Genomic DNA, 18194 nt, shown 5'->3' with positions numbered 1-18194 from the left:
GGAACAATCGCTCGAAAATTTGTGTGCAGAAATAAACTGTTGGTGAATACAGCATGACCTTTTATTCCAGTTTGTTTAATCTTATCATCTCACCAACAAGTGGTCAACCTACTCTCTCTCTCTTTATATATTATATATATATATATATATATTATATATATATATATATATATATATATATATATATTATATATATATATATATATATATATGTGTGTGTGTGTGTGTGTGTGTGCGTGTGTGTGTGTGTGTGTGTATTTGTGTGTGACCCTGCATCACAAAACCAACAAAATAAGTCACCAGAAATTGATTTTTAGTTAGTAGCAGATTCAGAAGTAGCAGACTTAACAAAGCTTTAAAATGATGCACAACTCAATTCAAATGGACTATCCTAACTTGTCTACACATTGAGTCATCTTCAATGTCCTCTGGTCCTTCTACCTCTTGCACGGCTCAAAAACGTGTGTGTGACATCGTCTCATCATTCTCCGTACAACGTTGTACACTAATTGCAGCAATCTCGGCACATCTGACGGAGTTTTCCCCAACCGTACCGGAAACTACAAGTTTATTTGTTGTTCTGCGCTCATTGCTGAACGTCCTGAAACAGAGGATGTGTGTATAAAACTGTAGAAAAAACAAACAAGCAAACAAACAAACAAACAAAAAGATGGCTGTAGAGAGCTCAGATAACAGTTACATACTCCACAAAGATGACTTTGAAGGTGAAATCTTTCAGTTTGAATTTGGGGTTTGAAATAAACCTTTATATAGACATTAGATTATGATTAAATGTATTTATTTCATGTTTAATCATAAAATACTAAAGTATTGAAGGTTAATTCCATCTGTTGTGTTTGGGAGCAGTGTCATTTTCAAAACTTCAATTAAAGTAAGGGAGCATTAAATGATTACGTGTGTTTTAAACAGATGTTGTTTTCTACTATTGATTGGTGTCCCTTTATTTTTCGGTATTGGTTAGGTGGACCAGGTATATAAAAGATGAGTATTAAAGCAAGGCTATGTTAAATACTTTATTGTCTGGGGACAACAAATACTGACATTGAAGTAATCACCTTACCTTAATAGCCCTTTTATCACATAATTCTCGATCTTTGATGTTCGCAACTTTATAGACATGGTTATGCCATAGAGTATTGTCTTTGGATCAAATCTATAGAAAATTTTCTTTATGAATGTGAGGTCAGTGAGAAAAATCATCCAGCGATTTTTTTTTTTTTTTTGCTTTATTCATGGTGATACAGATTCGATTAATATATAAACCACACACATATATAATATTTTTGCATTTGGTAGACATGAGGGTTAAACAGACTAAAAAAAAAAATCAACCATCGATTTCTATGAGACTATGAAAATTATGTGAAAATGGCAGGTATCATAAAGTGCATCAAATACCCCTTATTGTGTCAGAGAAAAAATGAAGTAATAACGTCGGAAATAAGATAATCTAGAAACGCCTTGCAACAATTATAAATCATTGTACTTCTATGGAATTGCGGACATGAAAGAAGGAGATTTAAATGCCCCAACGTAAATTTCGATTGTTATTCTTCTTTATATTGAAATTTTTATAAATGGACTTCTCTTGATCACATTCGGACGACAGTTCGTACTGACCAAGCTTAACTACACAAACTGTAATCAATCACATCATAGGCACCCTGGACGGCTAAGTTATTTTGATTTTCCAATAGGGCGAGCCTACTCCAGACAAACCGGCGGGTCCAAGTTCGCACAAGCGCCGGTGAGAGCATAAATTAATCATAATGGTTTGTATTTACCAGCACACACGTAGACCATGCACGTGCACATTGCGTATAATTAGCTCTATTGTCCCCCCAGCTGATATAGAGATACAATGTATATACATCTACATACATTACAACGCACAGTGATATGTGCAGAACATTTCAACAATTTTGGAATATGTGGGAATATAAAAAATAATAACGTTGGTTTTGGCTCTGAAAATGATGAAAGAGTGTTGACATACAAAGATAACGGTTATAACGGCTTTTGAATACGTAACTCTGAGGTCACTCTGTGTCGATGGTATAATCTGAAGTTCTTTAGTGTTTTAAGTCATTTTCAGCTGAAGAGGTTCAGGTTGCGTGCTTTATTGATTTAAAATCTGATCCTGCACCATTATACTGTGGTGTTCAACACTGATCTGTCGGACCCTTTTCTCGAGTTATCTGACTGGTCTGAAACATATCTTATATTGGCACTCCTTTAACTACCATTTTTATGAAGATGGTATCAAAGGATACACATGAGTCATACAGTATCTGTACCTAGTATCCAAACCGATGTTATTGACAGCATTCAAAAACGCGAGGCTTGTACTATCGATGATATCACAAAATGAATGAGCTCCCATTCCTTGAAACTGAATAAAGAAAAGTCGAAATTAATGATTATTGACCCTAGAGTTTTCTAGACAATTGTATTCTTTCTTCTCTCAATTTAGACAATGATGTCGTTTTCAGTCCATCTAAACCATTATGAAATCCTGGAGTATTATTTGAAACTATAATGTCTATGTCTGTTCAAATCTCTGTTGTTTGTAAATCTTTATTGTATAAATCACGCAATTTATACATTATTCGCAAATATTTAAATCGTTCGGTCACAAAAAGAAGAGTTCGTTCTCTCATATTTGATTTTGGTTACGCACATGATTTTGTCAATCCTACCACAATCGCAACAGTACTTACTTTTACGGTTACAAAAAAAAATGCAAAATTCAGCAGATTCAGCGTATTGCTACCCTTATAAGACGAAATACTTCATTGCTGTTATCCTCACTGCATCGGTTATTATTGTTTGTTTTTCATTGCATGTATGGATCTTTCCCAGAGAACACTGTTATTTATCTATTGGAGGGATACCTAATTATTGTCCCAGATGTTTAGAGCATCGAGTGTAGTTTGCTGGTTGTTCCAAAAACTAAGAAATCACGGGAACAAATCGTTTGCACATGCTGGGCAGTACCTGGGAAATTAGGTGCCTCAAGCAGGCTGCACCTCCGTTATGTTTCGAATGTTGACTGTTTTATTTAAATCTGCTTTTCAGTATATTTACTTGCACATTATGTAATTTCTTATTTCCATTACTATTTCTCTCTTTAACTTACTTCCAAGTACATGTGATCCTAATCTTGTTGGAGTTTTTTTTTTAATGTTCAAAGTTCAAAGTTCAAATTCATTTTCATAAAATAAATATTTCCACTTTCTCAGTGAAGAGATTAGAAAATGATTGACAGTAAAATAAGAATACAAAATATATACAACCCTGTCTTTTGACTGGAGAAGAAAAAAAAAACATACTAGTACTTAACACAGATGTATACGGTCATAATTATCATCTGTGGATGTCACAAGTAAATGTCAGAAATATGATGGGGCCTACATGAAAGCTATGACGCTTGTAAAAAATGTAGGTTTTAATGTCATAATTCATTATTTCCCATCGCGCATTGAGAACATGACTATGTGCACGGTGTCATCCCAATAGACCAACACTCGCAAGCCATACAGCCCACGAGTTCGACATTGAAAACAGGTTCACGAGTCTAACATCTCATGAGTCATACAGCACATGAGTTCGACATTAGGCAAATGTAACCCATAGAGAATGACACTATAGCTAAAAACATCCCTAAAGTTCGATAGCTTATACAACACGGGGCTAAATGTGTCGGTACCGTGGGCCTTGTAAGCTCAGTGTCGAACTAATGGGCTGTATGACTCGGGAGCTGTATAACTCATAGGGTGAATGACTTGTGAGCTGAGACTGAATTTCAGGAAATCTCTCAGTACTTTCGCATCACACAAAAACGGAACTTTTTTAAACAAAAAAATCACTAAGGTATGATACCATGTATTTACAATATTTCAGTTAAAAAGTGCTTATATCGGCAAGCATTAGATTCAAAACCGCACTCTAAATCATCAATATTTGGGCGGAATTGATTTTTGTCGTTTAAGTGTGATGAGTAAATTCTAACGTTCCAAAGACCAAAATAGCGCAGCAAAGCTTTCTAATATCCCTCCTTGTAAAACATTTACTAAATCCGATGCTACCCATAGCAAGCATGTTAACGTTATTTCTATATAGCATGCGGTACTTCTGGAATTTGCAATGTCGCACGTCGGCCAGATTGGATTAAAATGTGAAGTGTAACTTATCGCAACTGTAATCGAACATTGTTATTTTTCTGGCTGTTTCCTTTTTGTTTCTAGTATTTTTTATTGAATAAACCTCGAAATGAACTGTTTGAAAGAAACATTGAGATCGAACATAGCTTGGAAAGTCATGATGCAGAATCTTGATATAATGTTAATCAAAAACCCTTACCATTAGTAGGCCTGTTTCATGAACTAAAGAATCATGAGTATGACGAAAAAGAAGTCACAGTTAGAAACAGGAGTTCAGAAGACATCTGACAATGAAGACGATTGTTCTTTAGAATACCACACATGAGCCTGCAGCACAGGCAGAGCCGGTATACATACGCAAGCCTTGGATGCATACTGAACCGTTGTGAGCACCGAGGACGTCTCAAAGCTGCATCACTCGGAGCGAGTAGCTTTAAAAGTCTGTGCGAGCCCTTTGCTAACGTTCTTCTAGAGGGAAGTTATGCTGAAATATTTTATCCTTGTTCTACAGCAACCAGTGATAGCAGAGCCTGATGACATTTTGCCCGGAAAGCTGAAAAGTCTATTCATGCCCTACTGACATTCAGACCTAAGAATATAATCATTTTGCGAATGTTGGCAATTATAGCATACCGCTCAGCAGAAGTAGGAGGAAATGAAAGGAGCTCACTTTATAGCGAGAGAGAAGAATAATGAATAGGGAAAGTGCGCTGACGCAATTGGTTTATCAATGTAACCCGCGAACTGTTTACTATAACATACTGTCCTATGCATATTCATAAATTCAGCTGTCATTGATACTCGATTCTTTTTTTTTTCCTTTTTACAAAATAGTGCCTTATGGGATTAATTGCAGGTCCACATCAAATCGGGTGAATCTCAGGAATAGATATTAGGAAAGTCAAACCCCTAAAAAGCAGAAAACTCCCATTTCAATAGACTCGAAAAGTCGTTTGCATTTCACACTTGTATCAAGCAGTGTTGGATCTAATGTCGGTTGAAAGAAACGAATTTCCTACTAGGGTCATAAATACAATATCTATTCTTGTCTTTATTCTACAATCAATGATTACACTAAGTAGAGACGCTCTTATCTTGGTCTTACTGTCGTGTCTTACAATATATTATTATATATATATATATATATACGTCTACATTCTGGACCAAACAGATACTAAAGTATTTTTGTGAAGCATTTTCTTTTCTTTCTTTCTTTTCTTTTTGTTTTTGTTTTTGTTTTTGTTTTGTTTTGTTTTGTTTTGTTTTATTTTATCTTTTTTGGCCGGCACATATCCGATATATCAGCGGCGCTAGTTCAATAATTCGATTACTGATCATAAGAAATTCAAAGCTATCTCAAATTGATGATCCCAGAAATGCATTCAACATAGTCTTTGCACGTCCAACAAAAGTGCACTTTGTCTAAACCTGAAGTGGCAATGTACAAGAAATGAACAGATATTCAGCAATTGCATGGCTTATTATGTTATTATGTTCGTCTACCACCTAAAGGAAACTAACCAAACTTACACAAACGAACTAAGAACTTATATAATGCTACTTTAAAACAAAAGGGAACAGAAATGTGATCACCTTGTTTCAAAGGCATATGATAGGTAGAATAAGGGAGAGAGAAAGCGAGGGGGGGGGGAGGGAAGAGAGAATATGTAAATAAGTGGCGAGAATGCCAGAGAAGAAGCTATACAGAACAGAATCAGGTTTATAGGGATTGTATAGATTTGGTTGAGACAAAACTTCAGGTTTTTAACATTATTTGGTGAGATAATGAGAAACGTCTCATGAAATATGATGGAGCATGTGATTCCAAAAGAAATTCAAAGGTTATTTCAAGAACATTGGTTTTGAAATGGCTGAGATATCCAACATTGTCCAAAACAGAGCAAAACGGTGGGACCCACTTTGTTGTATTTTTTTTCTGATGTCTCAGCAATTCCGAAACCGATTTTCATTATATCCCCCCTCGCTTTCTCTCTCCCTTATTCTACCTATCATATGCCTTTGAAACAAGGTGAACACATTTCTGTTTTTTTTTTCCTTTGTTTTAAAGTAGCATTATATAAGTTCTTAGTTCGTTTGTGTAAGTGTGTACGTTCTATACTATTTCATAAGTGTGTTCTTGGTATCTCGCAAAAAGTTAAAAGCCCAATCCTCATCTCCGCCAATACTATACCATCCCTTTAATACACTGTTTGTTTGTTTGTTTGTTTGCTTGCTTGCTTTTTAACCCTAAAAGGGCCGGGGGGGCGGGCGGAATCCGCCCCCCCCCCCCCTCGACGTTTCGCGCTATAATTCTGTAACGCGAGAAGGCCTCATTGCGAGGCTTCTTGACTTTCTTTGTTCAAGTCTCGCGCAACTTTTGAGACCAAATTTGCAACGTCCGCGCATACTGTTGCGAAGCCACGCCCATTTTTGTAACGGAATGTCGCTCCAAAACGGGCACAATTTTGTGATTTTGTGTACATTTCCTATGGAAAACAGTGCTCTGTCATGAAAGGCATAAAAACCTGATTATTTTTACAATTAATCACTTTCATTGATTAATTTTGTGCTAATTATGGTAGAAAAGTGGTCAGTGACAATTTACAATGAAAAAACAAAGAAAAAACAAAAGTTGAAAAACAAGGAAATACATAAGAAATTCTGAAAACAATAAAATACATAAGAATTGAAATGAGTTTTGGAAGTTTTTGTGATGTACAATTGTTGAATATGCTAAAACAGATTTATAGATCAAAAATTAGGCTCTCAATGCTTTTAATTAAGCTAAAATATCACCTTGAGCTTAATTTGCATAATTAATTAATTAAAATTAGAAATTGATTGTTTCAAAACATCTTATGACACAATCTTGTAGATTATGACGCGGGTCTCACGCATGCAAAATTTCATCGCGATCGCACCACCGATGGCCGAGATCTCGGGGGGGGGGGGGGGGGCGGAATCCATCCCCCCCCCCCCCCTCGGTCTGAGCATAGCCAAAAAAGCCCGGCCCCTTTAGGGTTAAACTAATAGTGTAATGTTAACGCACTAAAAAATTAAATGTGTTAAATTATAAAACAAAAAAGAACATCAGTATTTGAGAAATATAATTAATCGGCAGAGAAACATTGTCTCTGTGACATTAACGTAAAAAGTATAGAGTAATTTCTGACATCCCATTTGCACATGCAAAGAATAACGAATGACATTGTAAGAGAAATCCGTCGAAGAGTATGTCATCATTATAAACAAACGAATAAATATTGCATCAGTTGTATCTCCAGAAGATGTATTGAATTCAAACAGATTTTGAGACTGTTGAAGACGGAATGAGAGTATCTGTGAAAAATGAGAGATGAGCATACTCTGATAAAAGAAAGACTTGGGCTCCTTTTCATAAAACTTGTTATCAATAACAGTAAGCGCTATATCAGAGAGGCGGGACTGGTTGGTGTGTATTAAGTTCATAAGTTTCATGATTCAAACTATAGATTTCGAAGTTAAGCATGGTTTATTAGCACATTCCGTCAATGATTAATACCAGATTTCAAATTAAGCAGTAACACCATCCTTTCAAAAGTTATTAGAGACGAGAGAGAAGAATGTTTAAAGGATTTGTGTGTGTGTGTGTGTGTGTGTGTGTGTGTGTGTGTGTGTGTGTGTGCGTGTGTAGTGAAGAGGGGCCTCTACGACATTCCTAATCACACTATTCTATCCCCCCGAAAAAGTGTTCTAGAGACACTGCTGAAACTCAATTTCCACTTTGCTCTATAATCCCAGACTTAAGAATTATGTAGAAGAATAATAAGAAGAAGAAGACCAAAAAAAAAAAAAAAAAAAGAACAAGAAACACAAAAAAACCCAGCTCTTTCAGAATATGTGAAAACATCAAGATTGACCAGGGTGATCCGTTTTACGTAAAATCAGGTGATGTGTATTATTCGCTTGCATTAACAATGAAAGTCAACATTCAAACAAATATCAAAGAAATAAACTAAACTAAACCATAATCAAAGCAAGCACCCCACGATCTCGCAAACTTAAACATCGTGAGATTAATATACAGAATTCAAAAGGGGATAATGCAGTAATATTTGCGTCTCCGAACACAAGACACAGACAAATTGAATATAAACAAATCAAACAAAATTAGAAACGACAGTCGACATCATCTCATCGTCTCGTATGACTTACAGATTGAATGTAAAATGACCTTTTCAAAATTTCTAAACATTAGTCGTTTCTCGTTAAGAGGTGTGCTGTTTAGAAAATATCTTTGAACATTAGGCATACCGCAAAAGAGGCCACGATCAGAACCTGCCCCCCCCCCCTCCAGAAAAAAAAATATATTACAAAGAAAAAAATAGCCAGACAATGGTATTGAACGGATTGAATGTTCTATCCTTGCCATATGAGTATGACATACTACCTTCACACCCTGCTTTGAAGAAACCCACCCAGGCACGTCAAACAGTCAGAGATATCGCTGCCTTCTACCACTACAACTCAACTGGATACACAAACTACAAACAAGCCGTAAAAAGATCTTGTTTAAACGTAACGCTTGTATTTGAAAAAGCACGCCAGCTGCTTCCTGCGTATACCAATCCTCTTCTAGTAGTAAAGCTGCGAAAATGTCTCCTCTTTTTTTTTCTCTCTCTCTCTTTAGTTCCCTCTCCGGTTTTACACCCACACGATCACACACACACACACACACACACATAAACACACACACACACATACAAAGGCACATACACTAAGACTCATAATTCACATATTGGCTAAATGACTTTCAACTATATTTGTGCTTTGCTTTCTTTTGTTTATTTGTTTGTTAGCTCTTGTTGATGTTGGTTTTTTTTTTTTTGGTTCTTTGCTGCTTGTTGGCTGTCAGTTTGTGTTCATAACCAAAAATCATCAGTTTAATAGGACATGCCGAGTAACTTAACATATTAATCGCCAAAGATTTTATTTCTTGTCCTTGTCTGAATCGATCGTTTCACTATCGACAACTGAAAAAAAAAGAGTGTATAGAGTGCAGCTAAATGATAGCTCAGTGCATTTTATCTTATCTGTTTCTTGTGTTGTTTTTCATAGAAAAAATAGAAAAAGAATTGTTTAATTGTACACTTTGCATTTGGTTTAGATTTCTTTTGGAAGAATAATAAATGGAAATAAATGTCAGCTGAACTGAATAGAGCTGAAAATTAAATTAAATCCACACATTTCAACCAAAGGATGTAAGGTATGTGTATGCATCTTCACCGCAATACCGCAAAAGCCGCAGTTGATTTACAATTATGTTGGAGCAGATAAATGGAATACTTCTTACTAGGCCAATTTAGAAATATTATTTTGTTATGGATTTGATTACATCAATGTCATAGGTGCTGTACTGGATGAACGTATTCCGTTCCATTTTTGTAAACTTGAAGCAGGCATTTATCTGACTGACAATCTAGACAAAACAAACAAACAAACAAACAAACAAAAAAGGATGGCCATCAATGAGTATGCTATAGCGACGCACTAATGAATGATGACCGTCACAGAAAAACAAAGATTTTTTTAACTACAAGGCAAACTATCTTGAAATGGCCGACAAACCCTTTGTCAAAGAAAAGACAGCTAGCTATGATTATGGTAAAGATACACGGATGTGGAATGTGCGTATGACAAGCTGCGCAAACAAAGAGCAAGTAAAATAGAATAAAGTTCAACTAAAGAAAACACAATGGAAAACAAAGGAAATAAGGAAGAGAGAGAGAGAGAGAGAAAGGTAAAACAAGCAGTCATGAATAGCACACAATAAGAACAGAAAATTACTGTCAAAAATTAGAAAGCAGCAAAAGAAAAGCGGGAGAATGGAAATTGATGCCAAAATTTGAATGTGATCTACAATATCAACTTTTGAATATGTAGACCTTTGCATATGAGATCAAAGTGTGTGATGTGTCTACGAGGATAGATTGTAAACAATACATTGTAAGCAAGCCGAGAATTCTGAAGTTGATAACATGAATTTCAACGGATTCCTGTTTTCATACACTTTCGATGGCGTAAAAACGAAACTGCATGCTTTAAAACAACAAAAAAATATTAATGGTTTGGTGTTTGCGTTAAAGTGAGGAACCGATAGACACAAAAACGTAATGTATTTCTGAATTTCAATGACTATTTGTGGAAATTGATTTGCAAGAGATTTATGTAACACTTAGTATCCCTATTATCTTGAATGTCATTATAATCTCTCCTTCATGTAATGACAGCAAAATACAATAACAGTATGAAAACACGTCCATGCACATTTAGCATTTGAGGCAGAAGGGTGAAACATCAATGTTGTCTACAATTTGATTGGATAATGATTTAAAATTCGGGTGTCTTTTTTTTTTTTAATGCGTAATGTGGTTCTCTGCAGCTGGTAATGGTATGGACGGAGATCTGTGCTGTTTGTTTGAGTTCATGTGGTTGACTATGTCTCTGTGCTACACAATGGGGCCGTGTGTGTGTGTGCGTCTGTGTGTGGGAGGGGGGGGGGAGGACGGTGTGCACCGGATGCATGTATCTCTTAAGCAAACTTGATAGGCATATGTTGTCTTCTTTAGGTATAATAATGACATCTGTGTTTGCATGAAGTTTGTGTTTGTGTTCGCATGATTCTTAGTGTGGCTGAATGGGTGTGGGTAGTGTTGAATGTTTGCATACGTATAGTTTACTTCGTGAAGGGAGTGGGAAACATCAATCATCGGTAATGAAGCTTTGAAGCTTTCCTCAACTTAATAAGCATTAACGTGCCTCTCACAAACATTACCAACTTCACAGCTATAGTTATTTTCACACAATGATCGATAATGAAAATAGAACGCGGGGTGAATTTTCATTTTATGTCAAGGTACGTTACGGTAGGCCTGTGTTAAATACAAGTAATGCTATTGATTAATATCGAGATCAAAATTGAAATGTAACCTTGAAGTTGTAGACCTAACCTTTATTCATCTAATGCTGTGTAATCATATTGGGGTTGTCTTTTCATACACCGCGTGGTTGGTCTGAATCTTATAAAAACGAGCGGAGTTACATCAGGGATACTGCACATAGCTTAAACCTCCGGCTTCTGTGGGTTTCTGCTCTTGAAGCGACGCTGTTTTCTATAGGGAAAACCAATTTGGTCCTTGTCCCTAGCCATGGCGAATCGATTCTTTCTCAGTGTCTTGCTGGCAGTTTTCGTCTTTCTGGCGAGCTGTGATGCATTTGTCAGTGAGTATTTCAAACTTTTATTTGACACAATAAATTCACTGGTGATATTCACTGCTTTATTCTTTCTTTTTTTTTTAGCAGAATGGAACACGGGTGACATGAAAACCTCGCTCTTCTTGATATCATAATATGTACCACAAGTTTTAATTGTTGACAAGATAAAGGAACTTGTAAGTAAGAAATTAATTGAAAATGAATTGAAGTGAATTGAATATGTTTGTGTCGATGTATATAACTATATATATTATCATAATTATTCGTGCATTTATTGTATACAAAATAAGTATATGACATGGTGTGCAGTTAGAAACGACAAACTCAAATAACATTCAGTCGTTAATAAAGTAGGCTGAATCGGCAACGACAAAGATAACAAGAATATAAGAGCGTACTCACGATAATGTGTAGTAAATAATCTGACTTTACAGTTAAGATCACACAACTCGTAAGGCAACAGGACACAACTGAAATAACAAAATGTAATAAGTGACGTCCATATCAAAACATCTCCATAAAATGTTTATATGAAAGAAATATTATTGACTATCGAAGTAAACAATAATAAGAGTATTATAATCGTGCTCTTTAGCGTTCAAAATGATTTTTCAATAATTCCTTTGTGCAACTTTTACGCTTTTCTGCAGTTAATCGTGAGGAAGAAGCCACTGTGTCTGATGAGCCACCCCCTAACAACGGCTCCATAAATCCACCAGCCGAGGGGACACAACCACCCAGGGATGAGCCTACAGCTCCTCCACCACCACCTCCAACAGGACCACCTGCATCACCACCACCTCCCTCACAACCACCACCTGCATCACCACCACCCAATGGAGACAGTGGTTCGGCAAACTTTGATAGTGCCGATGACAACCAGGCACCCTTGGCAAACAACAGACGTGACCAGGAACTTAGACCTCAAGGGGAAAACGGCCAAGGTGGCCCCGAAAATGCAGGCCGTCCCAGTAACGACAGGAATGAAGGCAGAGCTGAACGTCCAGCTGAGAACCAGCAAGGAGCCAACCGTCCTCAAATCCGTCAGGAAGGCGACATCGCCGAAAGGCGCGGTGAGTCTCCGCAACAGCAAGCAGGGCGTCCTGAGAATAGTGGCAGTGAGAAAAAACGTGGAGAGCAGCAGAGGCCTGCCCAACAAGCAGAACGTCCGTCTGAGCAACAACGTAGAACCCGTGATGTAAATGGCCAAAGAGGCTCACCCGAGGGCGGTGAAAACATCGATAGTCGTCCAGGCGAAGCTGAACGTCCAGCTGAAAACCAACAAGGAGGACAAGCTGATCGCCCTGAGAATCGTCGCAATGATGAGGCACCTGCAGAGCAGCAGCAGCAGCAGCAAAGGGGCTCATCCCAAGGCGCTGAACGTCCAGCTCAGAACCAGCAAGGAGCCGACCGTCCACAAATCCAACAAGAAGGAGGAAACGGGGAGATGCGTGGCGAGTCGGCACAGGGAAGACCACAGCTCCCTGAGAATAGTGGCAGCGAACAGGCTCCAGCACAACAGCAGAGGCCTGAAGAATCCCAGATGCCATCTCAGGAGCAACGTAGAGCTCGTGATGTAAATGGCCAAAGATCCTCACCACAAGCTGAACGTCCAGCTGAGAACCAGCAAGGGGCCGACCGTCCTCAAATCCGACAGGAAGGAGAAAGCGCTGAAGGGCGTGGTGAGTCTCAGCAACTGCAAGCAGGGCGTCCTGAGAATAGTGGCAGTGAGCAAAATCGTGGAGAGCAGCAGAGGCCTGCCCAACAAGCAGAACGACCGTCTGAGCAGCAACGTAGAGCTCGTGATGTAAATGGCCAAAGATCCTCACCACAAGGTGAACGTCCAGCTGAGAACCAGCAAGGAGTTGACCGTCCTCAAATCCGACAGGAAGGAGAAAGCGCTGAAGGGCGTGGTGAGTCTCAGCAACAGCAAGCAGGGCGTCCTGAGAATAGTGGCAGTGAGCAAAATCGTGGAGAGCAGCAGAGGCCTGCCCAACAAGCAGAACGTCCGTCTGAGCAGCAACGTAGAGCCCGTGATGTAAATGGCCAAAGAGGCTCTCCCGAGGGCGGTGAAAACATCGATAGACGTCCCGGCGAAGCTGAACGTCCAGCTGAAAACCAACAAGGAGGTCAAGCTGATCGCCCTAAGAATCGTGGTAATGACCAGGCACCCGCAGGGCAGCAGCGTCAAAACGGCTCACCCGAGGGAGCTGAACGCCCAGCTCAGAACCAACAAGGAGGCAACCGTTCCTAGGTCCAGTTCTAGGTGCAGTTAATACCATGCACGCTTACTTTCCATCGGAAGCAGATTTAGCTCTTTTGACGACATGCGTTTGATGTGATTAGCCGCTTTCTCTCTTTCTTGACCTCCTCATGAAATCACATGCTGAAGATCGATTGTTTTCCTGCTGCATAGATTTTTATAGATTCATAGGTTTTTCTTCGTGTGCTGGCAAAATAGTTGCGTTCTTTTGAAATCATAAGACATACTAAACTACTGTCCATAAAGAAGTAATTATCAGAGTGGTGGCAATCTAAGCCTCTAGGTTTTCTATCCTAGTATCAGGAGTGCATTGTGATTTTTCTGACAACTAAGTTCTGAATATACCTTGACTCTACCGCTCTCACAAACCCTGTCTTGAACAGCAAAACTGAATAATAATCCCACCGTTATCTCTCTCGAATAACCCCTCAGAATAAACCATTTCAAACATTATGTTTAACAAATTGAGACCACGGAATGCGGTGTGCTGCTGTGCAGACACACAAAGCATCTCCATGTAGGTCCTATTTGGTGGATGACAGAATATCTGGAACTATATCACAAAGTGTATTCTGTATTCACCTTTGTTGGGAAAAATGTATCAAAGTGTCTTATAGGTTTTCTGGACATTATTTGCAAAGGGAAAAAATGCTTGGTTCAAGGAAAAGAAACATGAAAACAAAGAGGCCTAGTAGAGGTTTCCTGGTATATTTTTGATTTTCTAGCGAACAACTGGAAACACCTCGTTTCACGATGCTTATATGCAAAGAAGGCACTCTCCAAGTACTATTTTTCTGATAATACCTAAAAACTAGTCTTGAGTTTGGATGGCATGCATTGTTCTTTAAGAGACGTAGGTGTCGGCTCACCTGAAATACCTTCTCGTTCTTTAATACAAATTCATCTTTTCTCCACTCCGGATTAAACTGTCATAAATAAAAAGATTTGAATTGTTATTATACTTTCAATACGTGTCCGTGTGTCTGTGTGAGTGTGATATTTAGCTCTAATTGTTATTTTTTCCTTTATTTATAGCTTTAACCCGTTGAGGACGAGTCCCGAGTATACTCGGGCAGGGGTCTTTGGGAAATGTGTGTTGTAGCATAAAACAATCCACCTACACGCACGCATGCACACACACACACACACACACACACATCTAGTACACGCATATTTTAAATGGTACATGATTTTGTAGTGTTTTCGTATTATTTCAGAATAAGCCCGATATGTTAATACTCACATGATAAACGGGTGGTCATTACCTTACATAATACGTCTTACAAATGACAGATTATCACCTCAAACTTCAGAATCAGTATCACTATCAATAAACACCGCAACAAAGTTTATGGTGTGTCAGTTTGGTTGTTAGGGAATCAACAACAACAGCCATTTATGTATACATATATATATATATATATATATATATATATATATATATATATATATATACATGTATATATATATATATATATATATACATGTATAATATATATATATATATATATATATATGAAGAGTTTGTTTGCAAAAACCGATAAGTCCAAGAAAAATAAAGAGAATAATAAGAAAATTTTTGCTTCTTTTGACCATAACTTCAAAAATGTACCTTTATATGTGGTGACCAGTATGTCATTTAAAAGGTATTATTTTGTACTTTATGACAGAGACTGTACTTCAAAATCTTCAAAAATGGACTTATCGGTTTTTGCGAACAAACTCTTCATATATATATTTTATATATATTATATAATTTAGGGAATGGCATGTAGCAAGCGTGCCAATTTTTTCTTGGGAACTCTCAACACCATAGCAACTTGTTATTTGTATGTTTATTACAGTCATGACAGTGTTGCTGTCGAGGAGAAAGCGATAAAATTTAGGCAAATTTGAACTTCTCCCCATTTACATAGTTCCATAGAATAAGCTTCAAGCTTGAGAATATTACATACGTTGAAATTGGCCCATCTAATCACATGCAAAAGTCGATGAAAGAAGAGAATGTTTCAAGGTGCAGCTTCATAGAAAAGGGGAGGAAAACACACTATCTTTAAAGATTACTGTCGCTCATGCAAGTTTCAATTATCAATGAAAACACGATCCTAGCCTCAGCGAATGTATCGATTATCAAAAAGAAAGAAATGTTATCTAGAAAAATAAAACCAACAAATAAACCTCATTTTAATTCTGGTTATGAGAAATTTACCTCGCCACGTAAGAAATATAAATTGTATAAAGCATAACATATAAATACTATATCATATATTCAAAGGGCCTATATTTTGTAACCATAAGGGTAAAATGTAAGGTTGTGTGTGTGCGAGTGTGACTGTGTGCACCTACATGATATACAGGTAAGAATAGATGAAACCAACTTATATTCACTTATTAAGAAAATACCCAAAATGTGATAACTGAAATGAAATCAAGATTTTAAGAGTGTACTCATGATAATATTCATAAGGTCATCAGACATTACTCTTAAGGATAAATCGTCCTCATTAATTGCAAATGAACAGAACAAATTTTCTCTTATCGTTAGAATCATATTTGATACTCACTAGCTTCTATGAAGAATTCTTCAAAAATTCTTAATGAAATCGAAGAATTATATGCGGTTATTACAGAGCATAACTTATGGTATATTGTTCAGTATTCGAAATGGGATTCCAAAATTACCTGTAAAACGTATTCACTTTTCTGCAGTTAATCGTGAAGGAGATGCCAGTGTATCTGATGAACCACGCCCTATCAACGGCTCAGTAAATCCACCTGTCAAGGGGACATAACCACCACCACCTCCAATAGGACCACCTGCATCACTACCATCTCCATCACAACCACCACCTGCATCACCACCACCCAATGGAGACAGTGGTTCGGCAAACTTTGATAGTGCCGGTGACAACCAGGCACCCTTGGCAGACAACAGAGGTGACCAGGAACGTAGACCTCAAGGTGAAAACGGTCAAGGTGGTCCCGAAAGTGCAGGCCGCCCCAGTAAAGACAGGAATGAAGGCAGAGATGAACGTCAAGGTGATAACCAGCAAGGAGCCGATCGTCCACAAATCCGACAGGAGGGCAACGACGCCGAAAGGCCCGGTGAGTCTACGCAAAAACAAGCAGAGCGTCCTGAGAATAGTGGCGGTGATCAAAATCGTGGAAAGCAGCAGAGGCCTGCCCAACAAGCAGAACGTCTGTCTAAGGATCAACGTAGAGCCCGCGATGTACATGGCCAAAGATCCTCCCTAGAGGGAGCTGACAACATCGATAATGCTCCCGGCGAAGCTGAACGTCCAGCTGAAAACCAACAAGGAGAACAAGCAGATCACCCTGAAAATCGTCGCAATGACCAGGCACCAGGAGAGCAGCAGCGTCAAAACGATTCACCCGAGGGTCCTGAACGTCAAACTGATAACCAGCAAGGAGGCCACCGTCTACAAATCCGACAGGAAGAGGAAAACGGGGAGATGCGTGGTAATTCGGGGCAAGGGCAAGCAGAGCTCCCTGAGAATCGTAGCGGCGCCCAATCTCCAGCAGAGGGTGAACGCCAAAGTGGTTCACCCGTGGTCGCTGACGAATTTGGCAGTCGCCCTGGCGACGCTGAACATTAAGATGAGAACCAGCAAGACGCCGGCTGTCCTCAGGTCTAGCACGAAGTCAACAATTTCGACAATTGTTGTGATCGGGCATAGGACGGCTAATAACCAATGCTACATCCCTCGACCTGAAGGGTATTACCTCGTACCTCCGAAATGTGACATATATACATACAAAGCGAATTCAATTGAACGCCAACCTTCCGGCAACGCTTTGACCTTCTTTAAACACATGTATTTCAACCAAGTGACCCCCCACTCCGCCCTAATTCCACAATGTACATGTAGCCCTATATAATGTGCCATATAACCATACAATTATTGTGTCAACATATTGCTCTTTTATACTCTCTAAAAAAGAAAAAAAAATCGAGGGAAAATATTCACCCTTGAAGAGTGAATACCAAAGAGAGTGAAAATATTCACTCTTGAAGGAGTAAATACACAAAAAATTGTGACTTTGCGTGAACTTGGAGTGAATTTTGAGTAAAAATGTTCATTTTCACTCATTTTGAAGTGACATCAGGGATCACTCAAAGACTTTGGAGTGATCCTGAGGTCACTCTAAAACGAATGAAAATGAACATTTTCACGCATAATTCACATAATTTCACTCGAAATTGATTTTCACTATTTTTTTTTTTTTTTTGGGGGGGGGGGGGGAGTAGCTTGCATGTTAAGATATGTAGACATTTCAAACAAACACAAGATTTTGTGTCAATCTTATTTTGATCCGTTTCTTAAAGATTTCAATAGATAATTAACAACTGCGGAAAGAACAACATCATTTGATTACATTCATGAAAGTATACTGTCCAAGCTGTTTATCCCACTATGGTATCTGTTTTGTCAGTTTCTGGAAAAAAAAAAGTTATACAAATTGCTTTACTG

General features: G+C 38.2%; 1 protein-coding gene across 1 annotated transcript; it reads left to right on the top strand.

Annotated features, from left to right (window-relative positions):
* Window positions 1–11371: 11371 nt before the first annotated feature.
* On the top strand, window positions 11372–13692 carry LOC140246764 (uncharacterized). Its single transcript, XM_072326101.1, has 3 exons — window positions 11372–11444; window positions 12089–13117; window positions 13346–13692. Exons 1-3 carry the CDS (start codon window positions 11372–11374, stop codon window positions 13690–13692), a joined length of 1449 nt encoding a protein of 482 aa, XP_072182202.1.
* The last annotated feature ends 4502 nt before the right edge of the window (window positions 13693–18194 follow it).

Source organism: Diadema setosum, chromosome 3 (assembly GCF_964275005.1).
Source record: "Diadema setosum chromosome 3, eeDiaSeto1, whole genome shotgun sequence".
NCBI lineage: Eukaryota > Metazoa > Echinodermata > Echinoidea > Diadematoida > Diadematidae > Diadema > Diadema setosum.
The sequence above is the reverse complement of the archived record's forward strand: the minus strand, read 5'-3'. Positions and strand labels throughout refer to the sequence as shown.

Excerpts from the sequence above, each read along its gene's own strand:
- LOC140246764 (XM_072326101.1), top strand. The coding sequence starts at position 11,372 with ATGGCGAATCGATTCTTTCTCAGTGTCTTGCTGGCAGTTTTCGTCTTT. Across the intron at positions 11,445-12,088 it reads GAGCTGTGATGCATTTGTCA|TTAATCGTGAGGAAGAAGCC; the intron begins GTGAGTATTTCA and ends GCTTTTCTGCAG. Across the intron at positions 13,118-13,345 it reads AGGAGAAAGCGCTGAAGGGC|GGCGTGGTGAGTCTCAGCAA; the intron begins GTGGTGAGTCTC and ends AAAGCGCTGAAG.